This window comes from Ips typographus, linkage group LG3, assembly GCF_016097725.1.
Source record: "Ips typographus isolate SLU linkage group LG3, UJ_Ityp_2.0, whole genome shotgun sequence".
Lineage (NCBI taxonomy): Eukaryota > Metazoa > Arthropoda > Insecta > Coleoptera > Curculionidae > Ips > Ips typographus.
The window spans coordinates 4,076,997-4,098,186 of NC_138424.1; the positions used below are offsets into that span (position 1 = coordinate 4,076,997).

Below are 21,190 nucleotides of genomic sequence, written 5' to 3' on the forward strand. Positions count from 1 at the left end.
AACAGTACAGGAGTGCTTAATCCCATAAGCGCAATCTTGCCGGTATCGGCTCGGGCCGGTGACGATTTTTACGTCACCATGGGTCTCTCGCGTTTGCGCGATTGTTTTGCGCGATGCGCGATTGCAGTCGATCATTCACGAACATGATCTCGTACATAGCATCTCGGGCGAATATTTAGCGTATTGTGCACCCGAAGGCCCACTGTGACGTCAGAATTCATTCGCCGCCGGGAAACAAAATCGGCCGATCGAGCAATCCTGTACTGTTTAATATCCTTGTGGCTGGATATGGTCATGATAGTCTTTTAGCAAACTAATATTTAGAGTTTATAAAAAATTGCTAAACCCAGTAACATACAAAAAGGACCACTCAAAATATTCGATTATATTTTATTTTTGCCTTTAGATTTATTTATGTCAGTTTCGCCAACATTTCAAGTAAATTTTAAGTACAACCAGGTACAACTTAAGTTGAGGTTTGAATGTGACAGGTCAGGTGCAAAATAACACAGTCTAAACTAAACTTATTTAAGTTGTCCTTAAACTCAATTTAGCTGGGGAAACGGACATAAGATAAGTTTAGTTTAGATGTGTAATTTTGCAACTGATCTGTCGAATTCAAACCTCAACTTACCTTATTAAGTTGTAGTTTTAAAACGACTTGGATGTGTCGGGAAAATAGGCATTAGATTTTAAGCAATAGATTCTTAAAATAAATATAAACTGACACATCAACTTGGCACTGATGGCTACCACGCTACCAGTTTAAAAACCTCTTTTATATTATTTACTGCTAATAACAGAATATGAAGGAAATAGCTGAAAAGTAATTCCCCGTATCCGGCAATTAAGCCATCCTCTCAGCACCACATGTTCAAACAAAAATTATGGCAACAATAACAACTAATTCTTACTAATAACACAAAAGTAAAAATTAAGAAGTATTGTCGTTTTCTACTATAGACTCATAATAGCGAGTTTCTTTTTTACTGAAAAGATAAATGTAATGTAGGCCAATGTGATTTATGGCTAAGAAGTTCATTGAAATATGTATATTATGTATACATAGGTATGTTCATAATTGTTAACTAAACTAATGATGCAGTGTTATGTTATACCCTATAAACACTCTAGAGATTTATTTGTGAGGTCAATGATAGTGTAATAATGACCAGCGCTTTTTTGTACAAGTAGAGTGATTCCCCAGTTGTAATTTGCTCCCTCCATGTCTTCATGAAAAGAATTATCGTTGATATATAAAAATAGGTGTATAAAAGAGGTGTACTGTGAATTTGGTTAAACATATTAAAAGTCTATATGTTATTATAATAATTATATATGGATGTGTGTGACAAAGAAGCTATATAGTGACATAAATCTACAAAAAATAATTAGCAATTTTCAAACATGTTTTTGTCTTATGGATGTTGTACCATGCTAACTGGAGCATTGTTAATTCTAGGTAAGCCCGCCCCTTAACTTTTATTGCAAAACGATCAAATATATTAACGTAACCATATAGCAAATTACAAAAGCAAATGTTTAAACACAACGACTCATCAGTTTCTAAAAGTTCCTATTAACTAAATTTTTGTGTTTGAGTTTAATTTAGGAACATTCATTTAAATCGACAGTCCCAAATGTCTAATCTAGAAAATCCTCATTAATACACCGTTGGATGGATTTACAGTATATTGCAAGTAACTGAAATTTCATGGGGAATTACACTAGTAGAATGCATTAAAAATACTATATACACTCACATTTTGTGCCAATCCTATCCATATTTACTACCAGTATAATAAGGATTTGTTAGTATTGAAGGTATAAGACCCTAATGATGCACATCGATCAGTGGTTTATTAGAACTGGTGAGAGTTTATTGTTATTTACATTTTTGAAAAAATTTACAACGTAAGTATGTTTTTCTTCACCTGCTTCTGATGCAATTTGTTCGTTTAAATGCTTAATTTATTAAAACGGCCTTACTTGAACATCTATTTGCAGTGTCCACTGGTACACTTAAAGCTACCTCTATTATCCCAACCAACACACTCATGTTACAAAACTAAATTCCGATATTTTTTTAAAAAAGTATTTTATATCCAACTAATAGGTATGTTATTTTTTAAAAAGGAAACAAACACATTATTTTTGCATCAATAAATATAGAATTAAACTTATCATTCTTTAAGGGGAATCACAATAATTCTGTAACAAGGTTATTTTCGTCGCTAGAATAATCATATCATATAAGGTGTGAATATGGTTCAAAACCATACATATTTTGAAAATGTTATCAAAAACAATATAAATTATTGGCTTCTGGCTCATCGATTAAGATAATTATAATCAAACCATAAACGAGTATTTAAAGATTTTAATTTGATAAATATGAAACTGTTCCACATTCCTCACTACTAAAAATTAAAATTAAATAGGAAAGGGTATATCTTCTCTAGCTCCGTCTCTTAATTGACGAGCATCATTAATATTTAAAATAAAAATAGGTACGTAGTAAATGAACACTTTATTGATATAGAAACTTAGATAACATTATCTGGTATCAACCACACTTGTATAGGTGTATAATAACACCAAGTCATTCATATTATGATGTTCATACCTCTGATGGTCAAATTTACACAAAAGTTCTGAAACAGTTTTCTAAAATGCATAAGTTTACTAAGTGGGCTGTAGTGATTTGTTGTGCTGTTGCAGTTGGTAAGATTTGTATCATGTCGCTTCAAGTACAGTAGTTGAAGCAGTCAGTGTAATTAGAAATGCTTTGTGCAGGTGTCAGCAAAGGACTTTGCATAGCTGAGCCTGAAATTGTCACTAGAGATGAATGGGGAGCTCGACCACCTACAGCGGTGGAAAATATGACCAATCCAGTTCCTTTTGTTGTTATTCATCACAGTTATATACCGGCCGCTTGTGAAACTAAAGAGGATTGTATTGAAGCAATGCAGTGGATGCAGGATTACCATCAGGTAATGTACAAAAACAAAAATTTCAATCACAACATGTCTTTGTTTAAAGTTCAACCAATCTTGGAACGACATAGGATACAGCTTCGCAGCTGGGGGTGATAATAGAATCTATACAGGAAGGGGTTGGTCTGCTGTGGGTGCTCATGCCCCTGGTTATAACAATCAAAGTATTGGAATTTGTGTTATTGGTGATTGGACTGGTAAGTTGTAGAATCAGTTTATTTTCTCCTGATGAAGTTGTTGAAGTACGGGTACAGTAAAAACACAAATAGATATGAATAAAAACACGCATTTGATCTTTGAGTAGGTGTTTTGGCTGATGAACTGAAAACACAATATTATCGTCCTGATGTTGTGTAAATATCAATAGCATTTTTTTTATTATAGAATCGGTACCCCCAGAAGGACAACTTAAGGCAGTAAACTTGCTTATAGAAAAAGGGGTTCGTGAAGGATTCATTCAAGCAGACTATAAACTAATAGGACATCGACAAGCTCGAGGTAACTTTGATCATAATATAAAACTCACTTATCCAATAAGGTAACCGATAAAAATATTATAGATACAGAATGTCCAGGGGATGCATTCTACGAGGAAATTCAGACGTGGTCTCATTGGGTTGAAGACCCCACCGCAAATTCCACAGCAGCTCCTATAAATTATCTTTTGAACGTGAATGACTCAGAAAATGTCTCCGACGAAAACAATCTACTTAAGAATTTGTTGATCTAATTTGATTAAACACTGAAAAACACTACTAAAAGATCTTGTAAATGTGATATATCAATAGTTACAGTGGATATTTCTACACAGTCATCAATTGCTATACACGTTTATATGCTTGCAGTTTTTAAGCCTATTATACTCTACACACAAAGAAAAATGTTTTGAAGTTGACTTGAACAAACGTAGTGTTAATTGTTATTAAACTCGTGCGTTTTACAGGTTGACTACTTTTTATACGGTTACATTCAGAAAGTTTGAAAAAAGCCATAAAATGGTCCTAAAAGCACACGAATTCCCTTCATATCACTATACTACTACTTTTTGTTATGCGGTTAAATGTTTCCCATATGTATATGAAGGTATTCTTTTCTAATTCTAACTTAGGTAATTAATAAAAATAAAAAAAAGTTTTAAAAAAATCGGAAACTAAAATCTTCTTTGCTCAGGCTGTTCATATATTTTTGATAATATAAAAAGTTATTATAGGTCTCGTAATCTCGAATTAAAATTATAAGACGCAATTCATAAAGTGACGAGAGAGCGAGAATTGCAAAATCGCCATAATTACCCCCCAAAAGGAGCCCACAATCCACGAAATAGTAAAATTCGGCTAAAAAGAACGCCAAAAGTCGACGTCACGACGCCGACGACGCTGGCCAGAAATAGACGGCAGCTATTTTCGTGGTTCGCAGCATTCTCAAAATGTGAACGAGACCCGACGACCAAAATATACGCGCGAGACAAAAAGTCGCTCAATTTGCGAAAATAGTACGAAAATTATTAAAAAAAAACTGCAATTACAGTGCTTTTACGACGTCTAATCCTGACCGGAAGCTGCCCTTTCTGTATCGTTTCATTGACTTATTAGTGTTTCTTTTTTTGTTTTCTTTCGCTACAGCCAGAAAGGATAACTTAAAAAGTGCAGTTTTTGCTTGTGTCGTTTTCTTCTGTTAGGTAAGTACCACAAAACCGCTTTACTAGTTCAAAGATTGCATACCAAAAGCTCTGGCTGCAAAGTTCACAAAATATTATCATAAAATTACGGGAGACGGTAGAATTTCCGAAAAGTGGACGAATTTAGCGCAGATAAATCGAAAACAAAAATAGAATCGTGCGGCAGGTAGTCAAACGTTATTCAGTTGTTTTTCAGGTCTCTAAGCTTATTTATTTTAAAAATTGTTTCATATTTCCTGCTCAAAGTTTTTTTTGATTCTACAGTACGGCTTTATTTTGTAAAATTTATTTTTGTTACAAAAGTACCACAATAATCTAATTTGAAATTAGTATAAAAACCATAGTTAGAGATATTGCGATATAAACTGTTAGACAATAAAAAAAAATGTAAATTGAATCTGCCCAAACAGGATAAACTTGAAAAACCGTATCTGCAACTTCTTGATTGACAATATCATCTTATAGAGTCAATCCTAGAACAATCAAAAACACGTTAACAATATGTTATTTTGAACATTACTCACCATCGAGTAGCAAAGTTTTAAATACCAGGTGTCCAAGAGCACCCTGGACATAGGAGATTAACATGGGAAAACGGTTTTAATTTTTTTGCGCCTGTACGGTTGATTTGATTGAAAAATCGTATTAATGAAAGTTGTAGTACCTATCACGGACTAGTTTTCTGTATTTTTTTCGGATGTCTAACTTGAGCCCTTTCGTCGTAAAACACGAGCAAAAATGCGCAAATTTCAACTTTTTACCTGCACTGTATAAGCGGTTGTCGAGCAACCGTACCAGCAACAATGATTTGTTTACTCGTTGCCCGACAACCGCCTATACAGTGCAGGCCAAAAGTTTAAATTTTCTCATTTTTGTTCGTGTTTTACGACGAAAGGGTTCAAGTTAGAGATCCGAAAAAAATACAGAAAACTAGTCCGTGATACGTACTACAACTTTCATTATTACGATCTTCCGATCAAATCAACCGTACAGGCGCAAAAAATTCAAAACCGTTTTCCCATGTTAATCTCCTATGTCCAGGGTACTCTTGGACACCTGGTATGTCTAAATTTGAAGGTTTTAAAAATAATAAATTCCTCCCACGAGTACGGCTTACGGCATTGTCAAGTTGCCAATAAAATGTCAAATTAAACACGCGATCTTTCCAAATAAAATATAAAATTCGCGATATTTTCGACGATTACATCGCAATATTTGCCAAATAACTACAATTCCGAATATGCGCTCCCGCCAATTGCAAAAAGGAACAAAGTCATACAAATGACGATAGTAGAACAATAACAATTATTATAGTTTCAACCTGAAAGAAAAAAAAAACATTGTTGAAACAACTACACGTTTCCTTCATTTGTTCTGGTCCAGTTCAATAATGGCTGTTATTTTTACGATTATTTTCGGTGCCAATTTCGCAGTTCATCAGCCGTTCGCTTGCACATCTGGATTATTTGTTGACGTGTTAATTATGTGCATTTGGTTGTTCTTATCCCATGTCGGTCATTTTTGTTTCCAGTTTAAGCTGATGGGAACTTACTAAAAAAGACGATATAAGGATAACGTCACAAATGTCAAAATATTTATAAATAAACATAAATACAATGTGTTTTAGTTGTTCAAACAGTGAAGGAAGAATACGTTCAAGATTCAACAGAAACACTGTGTATACTGTTTGACAGAAAAAAACACCCTGTAAATAAAAATAACATCAGTTGTGTGCCTAACCATGTATAGGTTCTATTAAGGACTTGTAGTTGTGTTCCAAATTTGAACTCAATATCTCAAAAATTGATGAAACTCAGCCGCAGTTGCCTTTTCACAAGTTTACTTTTCAGTCCTATAAACCACGGCTGGCAATTTTATAAAACCTTTTGCCAAATTGGTGCAGCTGTTGTCCCCGTTAAAATAATATCTTACAGATTTTTAAGTAACATTTTTTGTTTGGTCAAAATACAACGAGTTTCAGCTTTAGTAAACATTGCCTAAAGCGAATCTGTGCCAGGTTTATCATAATTTTAAATTAATGATCTTATCTGCAGCGAATTCTATTTTTGACACCGTAAATCGCAAAGATCCATTATGTTTCTCTGATCCGAATTTAGTATAGATTTTATGACAAAAAAGTTTGCTGCTTCAACGCTTGCTGTTACGTTTTTTTTTCTCAGGAATTTGACGATTTGAATATTACCATATAGGTCTAATTGCAAGCAGATAAAACATGAAGACGCTTGAAAACAGAATTAGATGAGACGTAACTAAAGAAAGCAAACCTGGCGAACACAATATTTTCTAAAACGACTAACTGTCGGTTCAGCTTACTTAAATATGAGCATAAGTCACCCACACCATCTAAACATACTTTATTTCGAATGATATTCGGCGTTAAAGCATCAATCCTTGTCCGCACCTCCAAGAGGCAATTTACAACGACTACTCATAATCATCAACGTTCTGAAAATTGGGCCTTTCCACATACTCTTGGCATACTTCAATTTATCAAAACGAACAAATTAACGGATTAAGCGAGGGACATTCCGAGAGCTAACACATTGCCGCTACGTTTACTTTTCTCGATCCAGAAATAGTACCGCGATCCGACATAACACTTTGTATTGTAAACACATAGACGAATTGCTTACTCAGCCGTTTTACGGCAAAAAATAGTCCTTAGACTGAGTTGTTAAGTTCCACCATTCTATGTTTCTGCTTACACTGCTTACAACAACAGATGGACATTTTCAGGTAACCAACAACAGTAAATAAAATATGCCTGTCGGAGGCACCGCCAAAAGCTCAAATCCCTCAGGAAGAACGACCTTCAGACCTCCTTGGGTCAAAGAAGGTTCGGAGGTGACTGACGCTCTAATTAATCTTAAAAGCGTACCCAAAAAAATGGAAAGTCCACCAAAGGAAGATGATGATGGAAATAACAACCCCATAGGTAAGTCTAATGCATACTTAAAGTTTCAACTTCAAGCTTCTTTCACTGTTTGATCTATGTGTATCTAATCAATCACCCTCTTTTCAATTTTCATTGAAAAATCCTCAACAGCTGGTGTTCAATTAAGGAAAGTTCCAGTAAAAGAGCCGGAGCCTAAAGACGAAGATGATATTACACTGCCGGAAAAAGAAAGTCCGTTAGGTAAACCACCACATAAACTATGTGTTACTAACAATTTATCTTTACTAAAACACACAACTGTTATATTATGTACCATTTTGATATACAGAAGGTACAAACTGCCCAGTTATTGAACTTAACGCACTGCATGTTATCATTCATTAAGATCGTAAATTTTTATAGATGGGATTCAATTAAGGAAGGTGAAGAAGAAAGATTATGATAAGGAGAGCTTCAGAAAAGAGAAGGAAAATAATCCATTAGGTAATGTTCCATTGTCATTCCAAACTGTTTTCTTTTTCAAAATTGACCATCATATAAGCAATTTAAGTAAATAGCGATTAATGAAAAAATTTACAGCTCGCGTTAAGCTCCGGAAAACGTCAGTACAAACCAAGGAGCCTCAACAAAATGGCGAGGAAAAGGAAAGTTTTTTCGTTAAACCACAACTTAAACCGGTACCTCAAAGAGAGAAAACACCTCCAACCAAAGTAAATATTCTGGTTCCCCATGAATTAAATTTTAATGTATTTTGGGTTTACAGGACCATAAGCTACATGATCTGCCAAATCTAAAGAAAGTGGAAGACAGGAAATTGCCAGAAAGACGACCATCGATGCTGCGAAGAGAAAGTACCATAGAAGATCTAGAGATAGACAGGGTAAGGATTGTACAATGTATTGGTTTTATTAGTGATTTGTTATTCTTGCATACTTATTTTGATGCTAACCCCTTAATAGTCAAAGTAATGTATCAAGCATACGTTTGTATTTATTATAAGAATTGCATATTTATGAAACACAAACACTTTGAAGGAGATTTCAAGAATAATCTTTGGTGGACTATCAAATGCAATCAAACATAGCTCAACATGGTGAGACTACACCAAAAACTAATGTAGTGTATTTTTGTGTATATATCTATACACTTTAATGATATGTTTGGCAACAGTGAGCTATTTTAAAACAAATTGTTAATGAAAAAGCATTTTAACAAAATTCAAAACATATAAACAGGATGTTCCTATTAAGCGGGTTTGAATAACGACTTTCAAAACACAAGTGATTTTAAGTAATACAGATATAATAAGTTGGACAAAGTATGTGCCATTATTGAAGTTGTACGTTTGACAAAGTTTCTTATACACAAATATATGGCTTTTCTTTCTCCCTTTTGTGGGTTTATGTTCTTTCCAGATTGAAATGAAAAAATGTCTTCAAAATTTCTGAAGCATTCTAGATCTTTATTTGTTATCTTTCAGATGAAAGACCGCCTTTCAAAGGTAGGTTAACTACTATATGAGGGTCAATTGTTTTTTACTAGGTCTAAATTTAAACGGGATTCAATCAGTCCAGACAGCACAGGCACTTGAAGAACTTGTACGTGTTGATTCATCGATATCCTTTGCTATTTATAGACAATATTGGCTGATTTCTACCGTTTTGCAGCAGTTACGCTGTACGTTTTCAAACATGTGTTTGTGCAAATGTAGCTTAATAAACTAGTGACTAACCTTTAAGTTAAGGTCAGTAGAATCGTAGAACAATCCAATTAAAACTCCTATTTACTCTTATTCTAATGTACCTTTACCCACAGGAACTTCCAGCAAAACGAAATTCAGTAGTGAGGGCGGAATCTTCAAGGCGACTGTCTCAACAAGGACCTGCACCGCCACCAATGCCACCCCCGCCCCCCACCATGCCCGGGGCAGACCCAAAGAAACCTTTAAGTGATAAACAATCTAAACGGCTGGAATCACTAAAGTTAATTTCTAAAACTGTAAAGTGAATAGCGTTAACTATATCTCGTTACAGAGCTCGACCTAAAGTACGGCCAGATTGGTCTGCAACTTTAAAAGAAATTGAAGGAGGCAAAAAACTCAGACATGTGGAGTGTAACGATAGGTCTAGTCCTCTTTTGCCTGAAGGTAAAGCCCAAGAACACTATCTATATGACAGTGAAAAGCCCAATGTACATAACGAGTTATTGAAACAGGTAGGCATCACTCACTATAACTGTAGCATTACATAACATAGTTTTCTGAATTAAAATGTTAATTGTAGATTGAAGGCGGAATAAAGCTAAAGAGCGTAAAAACCAATGATAGGAGCAGGCCCATGCTTGATGGTTTAAGAAAGTTTAGACGCCAAATGACAATAGAGGAACAAATACAAAAATCAATATCGATGGCCAGTATACCACCGGTAAGTGTAAGTACCCAAATATCACACATAAAAAAACTTAATCAATTAAACGTGTACGCTTAAAAGCGCAAACCAAAGTAACAGATCATTCACAAAACGTCTACTTACTAGGATGAAATCGCTCCAGAAGAAGTCGATGAGCTAGACGACATCGATAAAGTCCGCGATGACCTGCAAAGCACCAAACAAATGCTCGCCTTAGAATTAAGGAATAAGGAAGCTCAGGAGATGGAAAACAAAAGGCTGCTCGCGAGAATAGCCAATTTAGAGGCTGAGTTAGAAAAAGCAAAATCAGGAGATAGCAAAGGAAAAACCACTGGAGGAGCAGATGACAAGGTAACCGTCATTTAACAAGTTTTATTCTACATCGTCTTCATTATACATCATCACAATTCATTATACAAGATCATCACAGTAACCACTCATTTATTCACTTGCTCTTTTTTGAGCCACCAAATCCTGAAAAACCCATAATACTCGCCATCTCACTAGGCATATCCAGCTCTTCTTCTCTCATTTCTTCGTGCTTTCGTTTCTCCTTCCTCTTCTCTCTCCGGTACTCTTTTAACTTCTCCTCTTCTTCCGCAATTTCTGACAGTCGCGCCTGTAAATCATAGTCCTTCTTCTTTTCCTCCATCTTTTTTTTATTCATCTCGAATCGTTTCTTAACCGAATCCAAAGAGCTACGTTCCACTTTCATGGACATACCCAAGTTTCTCTGGTGCTTCTTTCCATTAATGTGATCCAGAAAGTTAATCGAGTCCTTGACAACACAGTCGCACACATTGCAATAGTACCCGCCCGATTGTGAAGTTGGCGTATTTTTGTTGATTACTATACTTTTTCCCAACTTTGAATCAAGATCTACTTTATATTCTCGAGTTTTTAGCATTTCCCGTTTTACAGCCGGTCCTTTTTTCTTTTTTTCCGCATCATCTTTTAAATCCTTTTCAGCTTGTTTTCGTTCTTCAGCAAGTTTTTCGTACTCTTCACGGTCCCATTTACGTCTGTGATCGTCGGGTCTTTGCGTCATGTTGGTCAGGAAAGTCTGAAACAAATGATAACACTTTGCAGGTTATACAATCACTAAAAAAAGAAGCTGAACAATCAAGGAAAAATTCCGAACAAATCGAAAAGAAATACACTGAGGCCATGAAAACCTTAGACACCACTAAATTGCAATTGGAAGATTATAAAAGAAAGAACATTGAACTTGAAAAGAAACTTATAGATGCTCTTGGAGGTAATGTGTAACATACTTACTTACTTACTGTTCATCTTTTCCCTATTTCGACTTTTGAATGCAGGTAAACGGGTTTCCATTGGCGGTTCAAGACAAAACAGTGTAATAAACGGTGATGCAGACGATGAATTTGAAGAAGAGAGTGAAGAAGAGAGTGACGGCGAAGACACTCCAGAAAAAAGAGAAAAAAAGATGCAAAAAGAAGTGAGTATTGAAAACAATCCCCACTTTTATGAAACATGGTTATGTTGTGTAGGTCAAGCAGCTAGGAAACAAATTGAGAAACTTCAAGAACAAGGAGGACAATGCTAAGAAGGAACGGATAGCACTGAAGGAGATCATCAAAAAACATCAAGCTGCTATCAAAGAAGAGAAAAAACGCTACAACAAAATCAAAAAAGAGGTACCTTCAAATATAATTTCTCCCAATTAAACACATTTTAATTAATTAATTTAGGTTGACAAGATGGCAGCTTTACTAAAGGATGTAAGTGAAGATGAAGATGAGGATGAAGAAGAAAAGGAAGATAGTGAGGAAGAGGAAGTGGAAGAAGAAGAGGAGAGCAGCGAAGAAGAGTCTGAAAGCGAGAGTGAAAGTGATGATAGTGACTCAGAGAAAAGCATAAGTGAGCCTGAAGATGCTCCTTTGGACAAGAAAAAGGCTAATTTGTCTAGTAGGGCAAAACGTCATGAGGCTAGGCTGGGAGCATTAAAAAAAGGCAATACCATGCTTAAAACAAATGCAGAAAGGTTTGTTGATTTACTTATGTTTTCCATCTTGGACAGTTTGACAGGTGGACTATTTACAGGCTGCAAGATGATCTCAACAAACAGAAGGAAATGACAGCCAGTTTACAAGAGGAACTTGACTCTGTATTGTCAGAACTAGGATAAAAAACTTGAGAGTTTTAGGCAAAAAGTGAAAGTTAAGTATATGTTATACAATACTCATGTCTTTGTATTTTGTCAATTTGTATTATACCACATAAATAATTTTTTGTAATATTAAATTGTTGGTGCTAGTCAAATTATAATTTCTTTTCTAAATGAAACTTATTTAAAATTAAATATGTAAAAAAAATATTTAACTAGGATTGATTAAGTAAAAAAAGAGCCATACTTTTTATATTAGATGTATTTAGCAGCATCTTTTGCCACTACTTGTACATAACACAGATATTAAAAAAAGAAAACAATAAATTTAAAAACTTACAGAATGTTTCAAGCATTTCCATTTAAACTGGACATAACCACCCTTGTTATGATGAAATAATAAAAGTGTGATACAATCAATTTTGTTTTATTTTTCTTTAGCTGTATTATTTAGGAAGTACTTTGTAATAATTATAGTGTTTATAAATTTACTTTTCAATAATTATTGGTAGCGCAAAAATTTGTCAACCCACATGCAAAAAAAAAACAAATCAAATAGACATGCAAGACATAAAATATTGACTCCTTAGGACTTGTATAACTTTGAGTGATTACAGCACCTGTTTTGAAGGCAGGAAGGACTACTTCCTGTCTAGTTTCTGATTGCTAGGGCTTACAAACCAAGAAATTTTCAATTTATTTAATAATTAGGATGATTTTGTTGACCTCCTACAAAAAATAGTGTAAGCATCATGAACAGTAATAGCTTTACTGATCTGAGACAAACTAGAGGCTTTGCTTCCTTCGCTCAGCCTCCAAACTTTGTTATCCATCAGTAAAGCTTAGGTACTTACTGTTCTTGATACTTAATATACTATAATTTTTTAGTGCAACAAAAAGGTTATATGGATTCTAATAAAGAAAAAAATATAATAAACATTTGCTTAGATACTGCATAATACGCAGATGTAGAACATACAAAAAGATAGTAGGTATGTCATAGTAGTTTCTTATAAACACATGAAGGCAATATTATTAAATTTAGCATCCAGTTCTACAGTTCTCAGTTCTACAACAATCTTCAAGGATGCGTGTTGCTAATACCTACTTTAAACAAGTCTGATTTGCAAAATAAAATCAAAGACATTGGTAGTGGTTCAGATCAGGTGAACAGTTTCACCAATTACTATTTTTTTCTTTTTTCCATTCTGTAGAAATAACAAAACTTTGCAATCCAGAACAATGTTCAATCAAAATAAAACAAAAGAAAACATACCTGCTTATTTTTAGTTCTCTATGTCAAAATTCGATTTATGAAGAAAACCTTAACAAAAGGTTAACAAACAACGACGTATTTTAACTAAATTCACTTCATTTTTAAAGTAAACTATTATATTACTAGTCAAGACATGTGCAATTTTATATTTAACTAGACTTTTGTAGTTGGGATTAACCAAAATAAAAAAACTCAAACTTCAACATTCAACAACATAAAACACAAAACACAACGCCATGTGCACAACGCAACGCAACTTCTAACTTTTACTGTCAAGTGTCAAGAGTGTCAGTTGTCAGTACTCAACTGATCAAACTGATATGATAAGTGTCACTAGTCAGAAAAGCCAAGGCAGCATGCAGCATTCGTGTTCACGCGCGATGGAGCAAGCAGAGCAAATATGAGGTCACAATGACGTAATTTGGAAAAACTTTTATTTGACCAACTGCCAAATTACGCCATTGTGACGGCACATTCATAGCAATGCGAAAATTGTGGACTAGTGAATGCCAATTTAGAATTAGACTTGCAAGTTGATCATGTGGCAGCTAATAAAACCAATTTATGAATGGTCACGTGAAAAAGTTGTGTTGTAATTGTCATTAGTTTCATCCTTTATTTACAATTTATTTTTTCCATTCTTACAAATTTTAAACAATTATCCATCACTTGCTCTTTTTTGAGCCACCAAATCCTGAAAAACCCATAATACTCGCCATCTCACTAGGCATATCCAGCTCTTCTTCTCTCATTTCTTCGTGCCTTCGTTTCTCCTTCCTCTTCTCTTTCCGGTACTCTTTTAACTTCTCCTCTTCGTCCGCAATTTCTGACAGTCGCGCCTGTAAATCATAGTCCTTCTTCTTTTCCTCCATCTTTTTTTTATTCATCTCGAATCGTTTCTTAACAGAATCCAAAGAGCTACGTTCCACTTTCATGGACATACCCAAGTTTCTCTGGTGCTTCTTTCCATTAATGTGATCCAGAAAGTTAATCGAGTCCTTGACAACACAGTCGCACACATTGCAATAGTACCCACCCGATTGTGAAGTTGGCGTATTTTTGTTGATTACTATACTTTTTCCCAACTTTGAATCAAGATCTACTTTATATTCTCGAGTTTTTAGCATTTCCCGTTTTACAGCCGGTCCTTTTTTCTTTTTTTCCGCATCATCTTTTAAATCCTTTTCAGCTTGTTTTCGTTCTTCAGCAAGTGTTTCGTACTCTTCACGGTCCCATTTACGTCTGTGATCGTCGGGTCTTTGCGTCATGTTGGTCAGGAAAGTCTGAAACAAATGATAACACTTTGCAGGTTATACAATCACTAAAAAAAGAAGCTGAACAATCAAGGAAAAATTCCGAACAAATCGAAAAGAAATACACTGAGACCATGAAAACCTTAAGGTGCGTACAGACTTAGCGAGACGCGCGGGAGACGCGCTCGTGACGCGCTCGTGACGAGCTTCGTACGATACTTTTGACTAAAGAGCGCCTCGCGAGACTCTCGCGCGCTTTTTACAATTCCAAAACTTCGACGACACAAGGAGTTTATTTTCCATTTAGAAGTTGATTTATCCACATATTTTCACTTCATCCCAAGTTTTATTTAAATTTAAAGCTTGGGTTATTTCAACCCAAGCGTCAATATTTTTATTTTTTTCTGAAATAGTTCGGATCAGTTGGGTTCCAGAGAATTGGTTTCGATTCATACAGCTCAATCATACGGAGCTGTAACTCATCATTCCAGTCATCCATGTTTTAATAAAATCCTTAACTTTCACACAACAACAACACAACTTCAAATTCAGACAACGCTACCGCCGTTAAAACAAACCAAAAATGCAAACTTCCCGATTCCGTCCAGACTAAGCTCCTGCTTTCCTTTGATGTCTCGCGGAAAAACCGACACGAGACGGATAGCAACGCGCCTGCAACGCGACACTCGCGAGCCCCGTCCACACATTGAGAATTGGCATGTCTCGCGCGCGTCTCGGGCTCGTCTCGCGCGCGTCTCGCTAAGTCTGTACGCACCTTTAGACACCACTAAATTGCAAATAATGCAAATTGCAATGCAATTGGAAGATTATAAAAGAAAGAACACTGTCAAGTGTCAAGAGTGTCAGTTGTCAGTACTCAACTGATATGATAAGTGTCACTAGTCAGAAAAGCCAAGGCAGCATGCAGCATTCGTTTTCACGCTCGATGGAGCAAGCAGAGCAAATATGAGGTCACAATGACGTAATTTGAAAAAACTTTTATTTGACCAACTGCCAAATTACGCCATTGTGACGGCACATTCATAGCAATGCGAAAATTGTGGACTAGTGAATGCCAATTTAGAATTAGACTTGCAAGTTGATCATGTGGCAGCTAATAAAACCAATTTATGAATGGTCACGTGAAAAAGTTGTGTTGTGTTACGATAAATATCTGGTTATGGTTAAACCATCTGTCAGTTCTGTCATTGTCATTGTCATTAGTTTCATCCTTTATTTACAATTTATTTTTTCCATTCCTACAAATTTTAAACAATTATCCATATCCCTAATAATTGTTGGCTGCAGGCTCCAAAATGAGCTATTTCGGCATTGACCGTATATTCCAAGTACTCAAAACTATAAAGCAGTATGGAGGTTTAAAGGCCTCTTTATACAAAATCTACAGGTCAGTTTGGCATTATGTAATAACAATCCCAATTTCAAACTCTTTTTTACAGGATGGACTCACTGAGACCGGGCACTTTAGTGGGAACGGACAAATTAGGAAACAAATATTACGAAAACAAATCTTACTTTTATGGAAGAAACCGTTGGGTTGAATATGCACCCCAGTTTGGTATAGTCACCTAAAAACCACCAATTTTTTACAAAACATAAAATATACCTACCCAAAATTTTAGGTATGGATTATGATGGGAGTCAAGTTTCTGCTGAATGGTATGGTTGGCTGCATTACAAGACAGATTACTTGCCCACAGAAGATCCTAACAGGCCACATTATAAGTGGATGTTGGACCATACGCCAAACATGAGTGGCACACCAGAGCAGTATATGCCCTACTCAACAACTCAATCAAAGATTCATGCATGGGTACCACCAAGAAAGTAAACCACTTTATGACAGTAAGTCAAGGAATTGTATATAAAATATAATATATAGGAATAAAAGTTACATTAGTGGTGGAAATGTTACTATATTTCTTTCTAATTTTGAGAACCTAGACAATCTTCATAGGTCATATGCCCTGAAATGTCACATTTCAGAACCTCATCTTTATTCACTATAAAATATTGTCCTAGACTCCTTTATTGACCAACATGTTCTATAACCTCTTCAAGAAGTTCCACTTCCTGACATTCACTTACTTCATTAGTAGCTTCAGGTTCACTGTTTTTCTTCATTTGATCCAAGTGACATGACACTACATGTCTAGTTAGTGAGGATATGTAATGATAAGAACAACTACAGATAGCACACCTAAAAATGTTTCAAATCAGGCATAACAGTAGAATCATATCAAAAACCATTCATACTGATACATGGCTCCTTCTCCTTTATGAATTTCTATATGTCTCTGCAAATTAGAATACCTAGAAAATTGTCTGGAGCATATATGACAACAAAGGACTTTATGGTTGTTGTCCTGTCCTGTTGGGGCCACACTTAACTTTGAATGCCACTGCATATGCTTTTTCCATTCATCTGAATTGGCTAAGCTAAAATAGAATACCATTTTGAAGAGTCCTACTTAAAACACAATAATTGGGTTCATACACTTTTTTACATGTGGAACAGGTCTTTTTAGTGTTATGCACCTCCATGTGTTTTCGGATATCAGCTGATGTGATAAACTGTTCATTACACTCTGAACATTCAAACAACCCTCGTTTTTCTAGAACTAAATCTTCTGAAGTGGATGCACTCAATCTTTTATTAGTCTTCTGCATTTTTAAGATAGAACTGTATTTTCAGCTTTGTTAGAGTGGTCTTTGCATATTGTCAATTTGATCCTTACCTTTCTTGAGGGTGGCTGTGAATTGTGTGAAGTCTCAACAGAGTGCTGGTTTGGAAGCCTTTTGTGCACATTTTACACTGATAAAGGGCAGTAGGGTTAATGATGACTCTAGGAATGATTACGTTATCCTTGTTTTTTGTTATTTCAATGGTTAAACTGGCATATCTGCAAGTAAAAATAAGTTCAATATGTTGTATTTTATAAGAAAAATAATACTCTGAAATTTCAAAAACCATTCAATTCAAGTTTGTATTCATACCTACTCACTTTTTATAGTTTGGTTGCTGCTCCTGTTTACCTCCATCTTCACTGTTATGATTGCCGAAAATAGTTTTTCTGGTATTCGAGTCGGGAACAAAGTTCCAAGTCTCGGAAAAAATTCCTTGATCATCCGATTTGAATTCGCGCTCCATAAAACCACTACAGTATGACAGGGTTTTCGTAAAGTTACAAGTGTTCTCGTTAAACGTTTTTTGAACAACCTTGATAGAAGAAATACAATGTCAGGTGTATATTGAATGATGGTGGTAAAGTAAAATAATCGTCAAGTGGTTTTGTGGTTCTAGATGGAAAACATAAGTCCCAAATTGGAGTCCCGAATCAGGGCTAACAATAAGGGAACATCAATAGGGCAATCAGAACATGACCAATCAAATTGTGCCCTTTATTGCTGTACTATTATGTAAATTAACCAACTTGACAATTTTTTTAATCAAACACCAAAATGTACTCCTAGTTGAGCTGAATTACTTTAATAATAATAATCCTATTTTTTAATTTCTTAACCACACTGTCCATATTCATTAAACCTTTTAATGTTCTTGTTATGGTGGCAAAGCAGTCCTTGGAAACAGTTTTTTCATGTATAAGAATTTTGGAAGGTTCACTGCTGGTCGTTTTTTTTACTTCATCTCTTTGTTTGTCAGCAGCATTACCTTAAATATTATATCTCTTTGCTGATGGTAAAACTGTTAAGTATTTATTACTCACTTTGTATATTAGGCTTTAGGATCGGACGTGTCGTTTTTGGTTTACTATAAGTGTTAAAATTCTTTGCTTTGGTTAACAAGTTTTCATTTGGTTTATGCCTTGACTCTGAATTAGTCTCAATCTAAAAGTTACTTTGTTAAATACTACACTTTGCAGAAACTAAATCTATACATGATACCTGATTAGGAGTTGGAATTCTTTGAGTAACTTTAGGTGTATTTTTTATTTGAGACTTAACTGGTTTGGACACTATATTAATAATTTTTCCAACCAATTTTTTTCCCTCATTAGTCCGCCCTAACGGAATTTTCTTATTAATAAGTTTCATTAAGCTCTTATTAACCTGACTAGTCTTTTCTATAATAATAAAAATTTTATGTAAACTATAATCAATATACTCTTGGTTAAACAAAATCAAGCAGTTTATTGTTACCATTATTGGGTGGCAATTGTGTCATGACCTGCTCTCTGTGCTTATTATTATTTAAAGTTTTGTTCAAGTACTTGTACAAGTTTATTACTTGGCCAGTTTTAATATTCTTCCCTAAAACTTAATTATTAACAATTAATAAAATAAGTGGTTTACTACCTGGTTACCTTTAATGTCAGTTAACTTTAAGTCACTGCTTTGTACAGGAGCCTCATTACAATTTGAAATTATGTCACTGTCCTTATTTATACTTAGAAGACTATCAGACAGATCATCAGGTGATGCCAAGTCCATTAATTGAAGGTGAAATTTGTCATCTTTTAACACTGCATATTGAAAGCTTAAAACAATTATTGTGATTGATAAAATGCTGGTTTTTAAGTTATTGAAAAAAATATAATAGTACTTAGATTGCAGATCTGTTGTATTTTGATGCTGTAAGAACTGGTTCAAGTCAATCACACCATTAGTTTCACTATATCCTTCTAGTTGAAAAGTTTGTATTTGTTCAGAAGAGTCTTGGTCATGTATACCCTTTATAATAACAAAAAATCAAAAAACATGACAGCCTAAAGTTATAATATGCAAAGGACTCACAGAAATTGGCAGAAACATATGTGTGTCCTGTAAGTAAAGCAATTGTTGATCACTAATTGTAGGAGAAGTTATAAGAAAGTCTGAATTTCCCCTATTGATGTAGTTTGTTTCGTTACTCTGGTTTTCATTTAGGTCAGAAGACAGTACTTGCAGGTATTGTTGGTCATAGTTTTTCAAAACTAATTAATGTGTTAAAAAACTATAGTTAATGTTCACTCGCACTTCTCACTTTCATAACACAAACCTGTTTTGTGATCAATCATAAAATGGCTTAAGTTGCCATCATCATCTTGTAATAGTATAGTTTCCCCATCAGATGTTAGTAATGTGCCATCAAGAAGCATAGCTGTAGTACCATCTTCGAGAATTAACTAGAAAAGAGTTAAGAACAAGTTTGCTAGCGCCCACTACTTGAATGACCCTATACGTACATTTGTAAGATCAATTTGACAATTGTCTGCTAAAGGCAATTCATTATCATCACACTGTATATAGTGGATTTCCCCATTTTTATCCAGCTGCACATCCTGCAATTTTACATATGAGGTTCCTTCTTCTTGCAGGGTGAAATCCATTGTTGTGGTTTGTAGTATTTTTACAGGGTTTATCGGGTAGATTAAACGACAACCTTAAATTACAAGTGTATAAAAGGTACTCAAAATAAACATTAGACCGGGAAAATTTTAAACTGAATGGAAATTTAAATTTCAATCGGTAAAAATCTCATTTCCCAATCGGTAGGACCCTGTCGGTAAGTAGGAAATAAAAAATGGCGTTGGCGACAGCGTACTGCGTACCCCAATGAATAAACAAATATAGCAAGAAGGAGCAATAGCAATCAAAGAGAGGGATAAAAATCGTTCAGTATGGCGGCCGTAAACTGTCAGAAAATCAGTGACGATAATCAATCTGCTGTTGCCCACTAGAGCTCGAATCAGATGAGAAAAGGCCACCGCATCATCAATGACGCAGTTTTTAAAACTATTTCTTTCTCCTTCTACAGTTGCCGTCGCATTAGATATAATCAGAGGCGTCCTATTAAAATATTCCCGAAAATATATTGTTAAGCGGTCAAAAAGCCACTTGGCAACGTAGTACGGTTTTTACTTGGACACAATTAAAACAGATGCGGCAGCGGCCAGGGACATTTGGACCTTTTTATATGCTTTTACTAGCAGGCACTCTAAACGGTGTTGCCAAGTTTAAAAAAATGTAGTGGCGGACAGGGAGACTTAGGGGGTTAGGTTAGGTTCCGTTTTAGTCTGGTGTTTTGGTTGTATTGTTGATGGTCGCAGTTGAAGTTCACATAGTGTTATGAATAAAAAACGTTATTTTGTCAAAATGTCTTTCAAAAAGGTTGGAAAGAAAGGTGTTATCATATACAGCCAAGGCCGTGAAATCGTCAGTAACGTCTTACAATTTATGAAGAAAGAAGCAGAAGGAGTTTCCATTCCTTTAAAAAACTTGTTGTCTTTTATTTTCTTTATTAAAAACGACGAAAATGTTTCATTTTACTGATAAAATAATAGCACGCCACTGACTGGCTGCAACAACTTGGAAAGTAACGAGAGCAGCAATATTTAAAGCGAGACGTACAGAGATCGTGACATCATCGTTTGATGACGCCTGTGGCCTTTTCTTAGCTGATTCGAGCTCTACTCAAAAATCCACTCGTCAATACTAATTCAACTAATTTAAGTTTGCAAAAATTAACCTTTAACGGACCGAAAAGCAAAACAAACAACAACAAATCCT

The 21,190-nt window shown here is 35.0% G+C and overlaps 5 protein-coding genes, 1 long non-coding RNA gene and 1 pseudogene across 12 annotated transcripts; 4 read left to right on the plus strand and 3 right to left on the minus strand.

The window, feature by feature from the left end:
* Positions 1 to 1,419: 1,419 nt before the first annotated feature.
* LOC145726320 (peptidoglycan-recognition protein LB-like) lies at positions 1,420 to 3,936 on the plus strand. Of its 5 annotated transcripts, none has more exons than XM_081975374.1 (5): positions 1,420 to 1,462; positions 2,797 to 2,993; positions 3,043 to 3,193; positions 3,381 to 3,494; positions 3,557 to 3,936. In XM_081975374.1, the coding sequence occupies exons 1-5, from the start codon at positions 1,435 to 1,437 to the stop codon at positions 3,724 to 3,726; spliced, it is 660 nt and encodes a 219-aa protein (XP_081831500.1). In that variant the 5' UTR covers positions 1,420 to 1,434; the 3' UTR covers positions 3,727 to 3,936. The 5 variants fall into 5 exon arrangements, with proteins under 5 accessions (XP_081831500.1, XP_081831502.1, XP_081831501.1 ...); XM_081975376.1 differs by lacking the exon at positions 1,420 to 1,462 and adding an exon at positions 1,826 to 1,871; XM_081975375.1 differs by lacking the exon at positions 1,420 to 1,462 and adding an exon at positions 2,560 to 2,724.
* Positions 3,937 to 4,430: 494 nt separating this feature from the next.
* Positions 4,431 to 12,550, plus strand: LOC145726298 (uncharacterized). Of its 2 annotated transcripts, none has more exons than XM_081975333.1 (15): positions 4,431 to 4,674; positions 7,432 to 7,630; positions 7,742 to 7,831; positions 7,994 to 8,074; positions 8,171 to 8,301; positions 8,355 to 8,471; positions 9,407 to 9,573; positions 9,625 to 9,805; positions 9,874 to 10,020; positions 10,126 to 10,350; positions 11,089 to 11,257; positions 11,322 to 11,461; positions 11,514 to 11,660; positions 11,715 to 12,007; positions 12,067 to 12,550. In XM_081975333.1, the coding sequence occupies exons 2-15, from the start codon at positions 7,456 to 7,458 to the stop codon at positions 12,149 to 12,151; spliced, it is 2,148 nt and encodes a 715-aa protein (XP_081831459.1). In that variant the 5' UTR covers positions 4,431 to 4,674; positions 7,432 to 7,455; the 3' UTR covers positions 12,152 to 12,550. The 2 variants fall into 2 exon arrangements, with proteins under 2 accessions (XP_081831459.1, XP_081831460.1); XM_081975334.1 differs by having other exon boundaries at positions 9,874 to 10,014.
* On the minus strand, positions 10,357 to 13,665 carry LOC145726322 (zinc finger matrin-type protein 2-like). The gene is made up of 2 exons (XM_081975378.1): positions 13,407 to 13,665; positions 10,357 to 11,062 (listed from the first exon to the last, which is right to left on the minus strand). Exon 2 carries the CDS (start codon positions 11,045 to 11,047, stop codon positions 10,445 to 10,447), a length of 603 nt encoding a protein of 200 aa, XP_081831504.1. The 5' UTR covers positions 11,048 to 11,062; positions 13,407 to 13,665; the 3' UTR covers positions 10,357 to 10,444.
* Positions 13,666 to 14,008: 343 nt separating this feature from the next.
* LOC145726323 (zinc finger matrin-type protein 2 pseudogene) lies at positions 14,009 to 14,820 on the minus strand (annotated as a pseudogene).
* Positions 14,821 to 15,866: 1,046 nt separating this feature from the next.
* Positions 15,867 to 16,589, plus strand: LOC145726327 (putative NADH dehydrogenase [ubiquinone] 1 alpha subcomplex subunit 12). Its single transcript, XM_081975383.1, has 3 exons — positions 15,867 to 16,067; positions 16,120 to 16,238; positions 16,303 to 16,589. Exons 1-3 carry the CDS (start codon positions 15,976 to 15,978, stop codon positions 16,509 to 16,511), a joined length of 420 nt encoding a protein of 139 aa, XP_081831509.1. The 5' UTR covers positions 15,867 to 15,975; the 3' UTR covers positions 16,512 to 16,589.
* Positions 16,577 to 20,273, minus strand: LOC145726296 (uncharacterized). 2 transcript variants are annotated; one of them, XM_081975328.1, is made up of 14 exons: positions 19,867 to 20,273; positions 19,680 to 19,806; positions 19,436 to 19,614; positions 19,245 to 19,372; positions 19,006 to 19,178; positions 18,842 to 18,958; positions 18,587 to 18,765; positions 18,409 to 18,529; positions 18,169 to 18,353; positions 17,686 to 17,900; positions 17,419 to 17,583; positions 17,178 to 17,363; positions 16,937 to 17,119; positions 16,577 to 16,880 (listed from the first exon to the last, which is right to left on the minus strand). In XM_081975328.1, exons 1-14 carry the CDS (start codon positions 20,008 to 20,010, stop codon positions 16,709 to 16,711), a joined length of 2,274 nt encoding a protein of 757 aa, XP_081831454.1. In that variant the 5' UTR covers positions 20,011 to 20,273; the 3' UTR covers positions 16,577 to 16,708. The 2 variants fall into 2 exon arrangements, with proteins under 2 accessions (XP_081831454.1, XP_081831455.1); XM_081975329.1 differs by having other exon boundaries at positions 18,842 to 18,952; positions 19,867 to 20,268.
* Positions 17,800 to 18,349, plus strand: LOC145726336 (uncharacterized). The gene is made up of 2 exons (XR_014177561.1): positions 17,800 to 17,925; positions 17,985 to 18,349. It is a non-coding gene; the product is annotated as an uncharacterized LOC145726336 (long non-coding RNA).
* Positions 20,274 to 21,190: the final 917 nt, after the last annotated feature.

Bases quoted from the DNA above. Each gene is read 5' to 3' on its own strand.
- LOC145726320 (XM_081975372.1), top strand. From the start codon at position 2,673: ATGCATAAGTTTACTAAGTGGGCTGTAGTGATTTGTTGTGCTGTTGCA. The intron at 2,725-2,781 runs GTAAGATTTGTA...CAGTGTAATTAG, and splicing joins TTGTTGTGCTGTTGCAGTTG to AAATGCTTTGTGCAGGTGTC. The intron at 3,194-3,380 runs GTAAGTTGTAGA...TTTTTATTATAG, and splicing joins TGTTATTGGTGATTGGACTG to AATCGGTACCCCCAGAAGGA.
- LOC145726298 (XM_081975333.1), top strand. From the start codon at position 7,456: ATGCCTGTCGGAGGCACCGCCAAAAGCTCAAATCCCTCAGGAAGAACG. The intron at 8,075-8,170 runs GTAATGTTCCAT...AAAAATTTACAG, and splicing joins GAAGGAAAATAATCCATTAG to CTCGCGTTAAGCTCCGGAAA. The intron at 11,462-11,513 runs GTGAGTATTGAA...TATGTTGTGTAG, and splicing joins AAAAAAAGATGCAAAAAGAA to GTCAAGCAGCTAGGAAACAA.
- LOC145726322 (XM_081975378.1), bottom strand. From the start codon at position 11,047: ATGACGCAAAGACCCGACGATCACAGACGTAAATGGGACCGTGAAGAG.
- LOC145726327 (XM_081975383.1), top strand. From the start codon at position 15,976: ATGAGCTATTTCGGCATTGACCGTATATTCCAAGTACTCAAAACTATA. The intron at 16,068-16,119 runs GTCAGTTTGGCA...TCTTTTTTACAG, and splicing joins TCTTTATACAAAATCTACAG to GATGGACTCACTGAGACCGG. The intron at 16,239-16,302 runs GTATAGTCACCT...CCAAAATTTTAG, and splicing joins TGAATATGCACCCCAGTTTG to GTATGGATTATGATGGGAGT.
- LOC145726296 (XM_081975328.1), bottom strand. From the start codon at position 20,010: ATGGATTTCACCCTGCAAGAAGAAGGAACCTCATATGTAAAATTGCAG. The intron at 18,354-18,408 runs GTGAGTAATAAA...ATAATATTTAAG, and splicing joins CCTAAAGCCTAATATACAAA to GTAATGCTGCTGACAAACAA. The intron at 17,901-18,168 runs GTAATTCAGCTC...TCTTCTATCAAG, and splicing joins ATAGGATTATTATTATTAAA to GTTGTTCAAAAAACGTTTAA.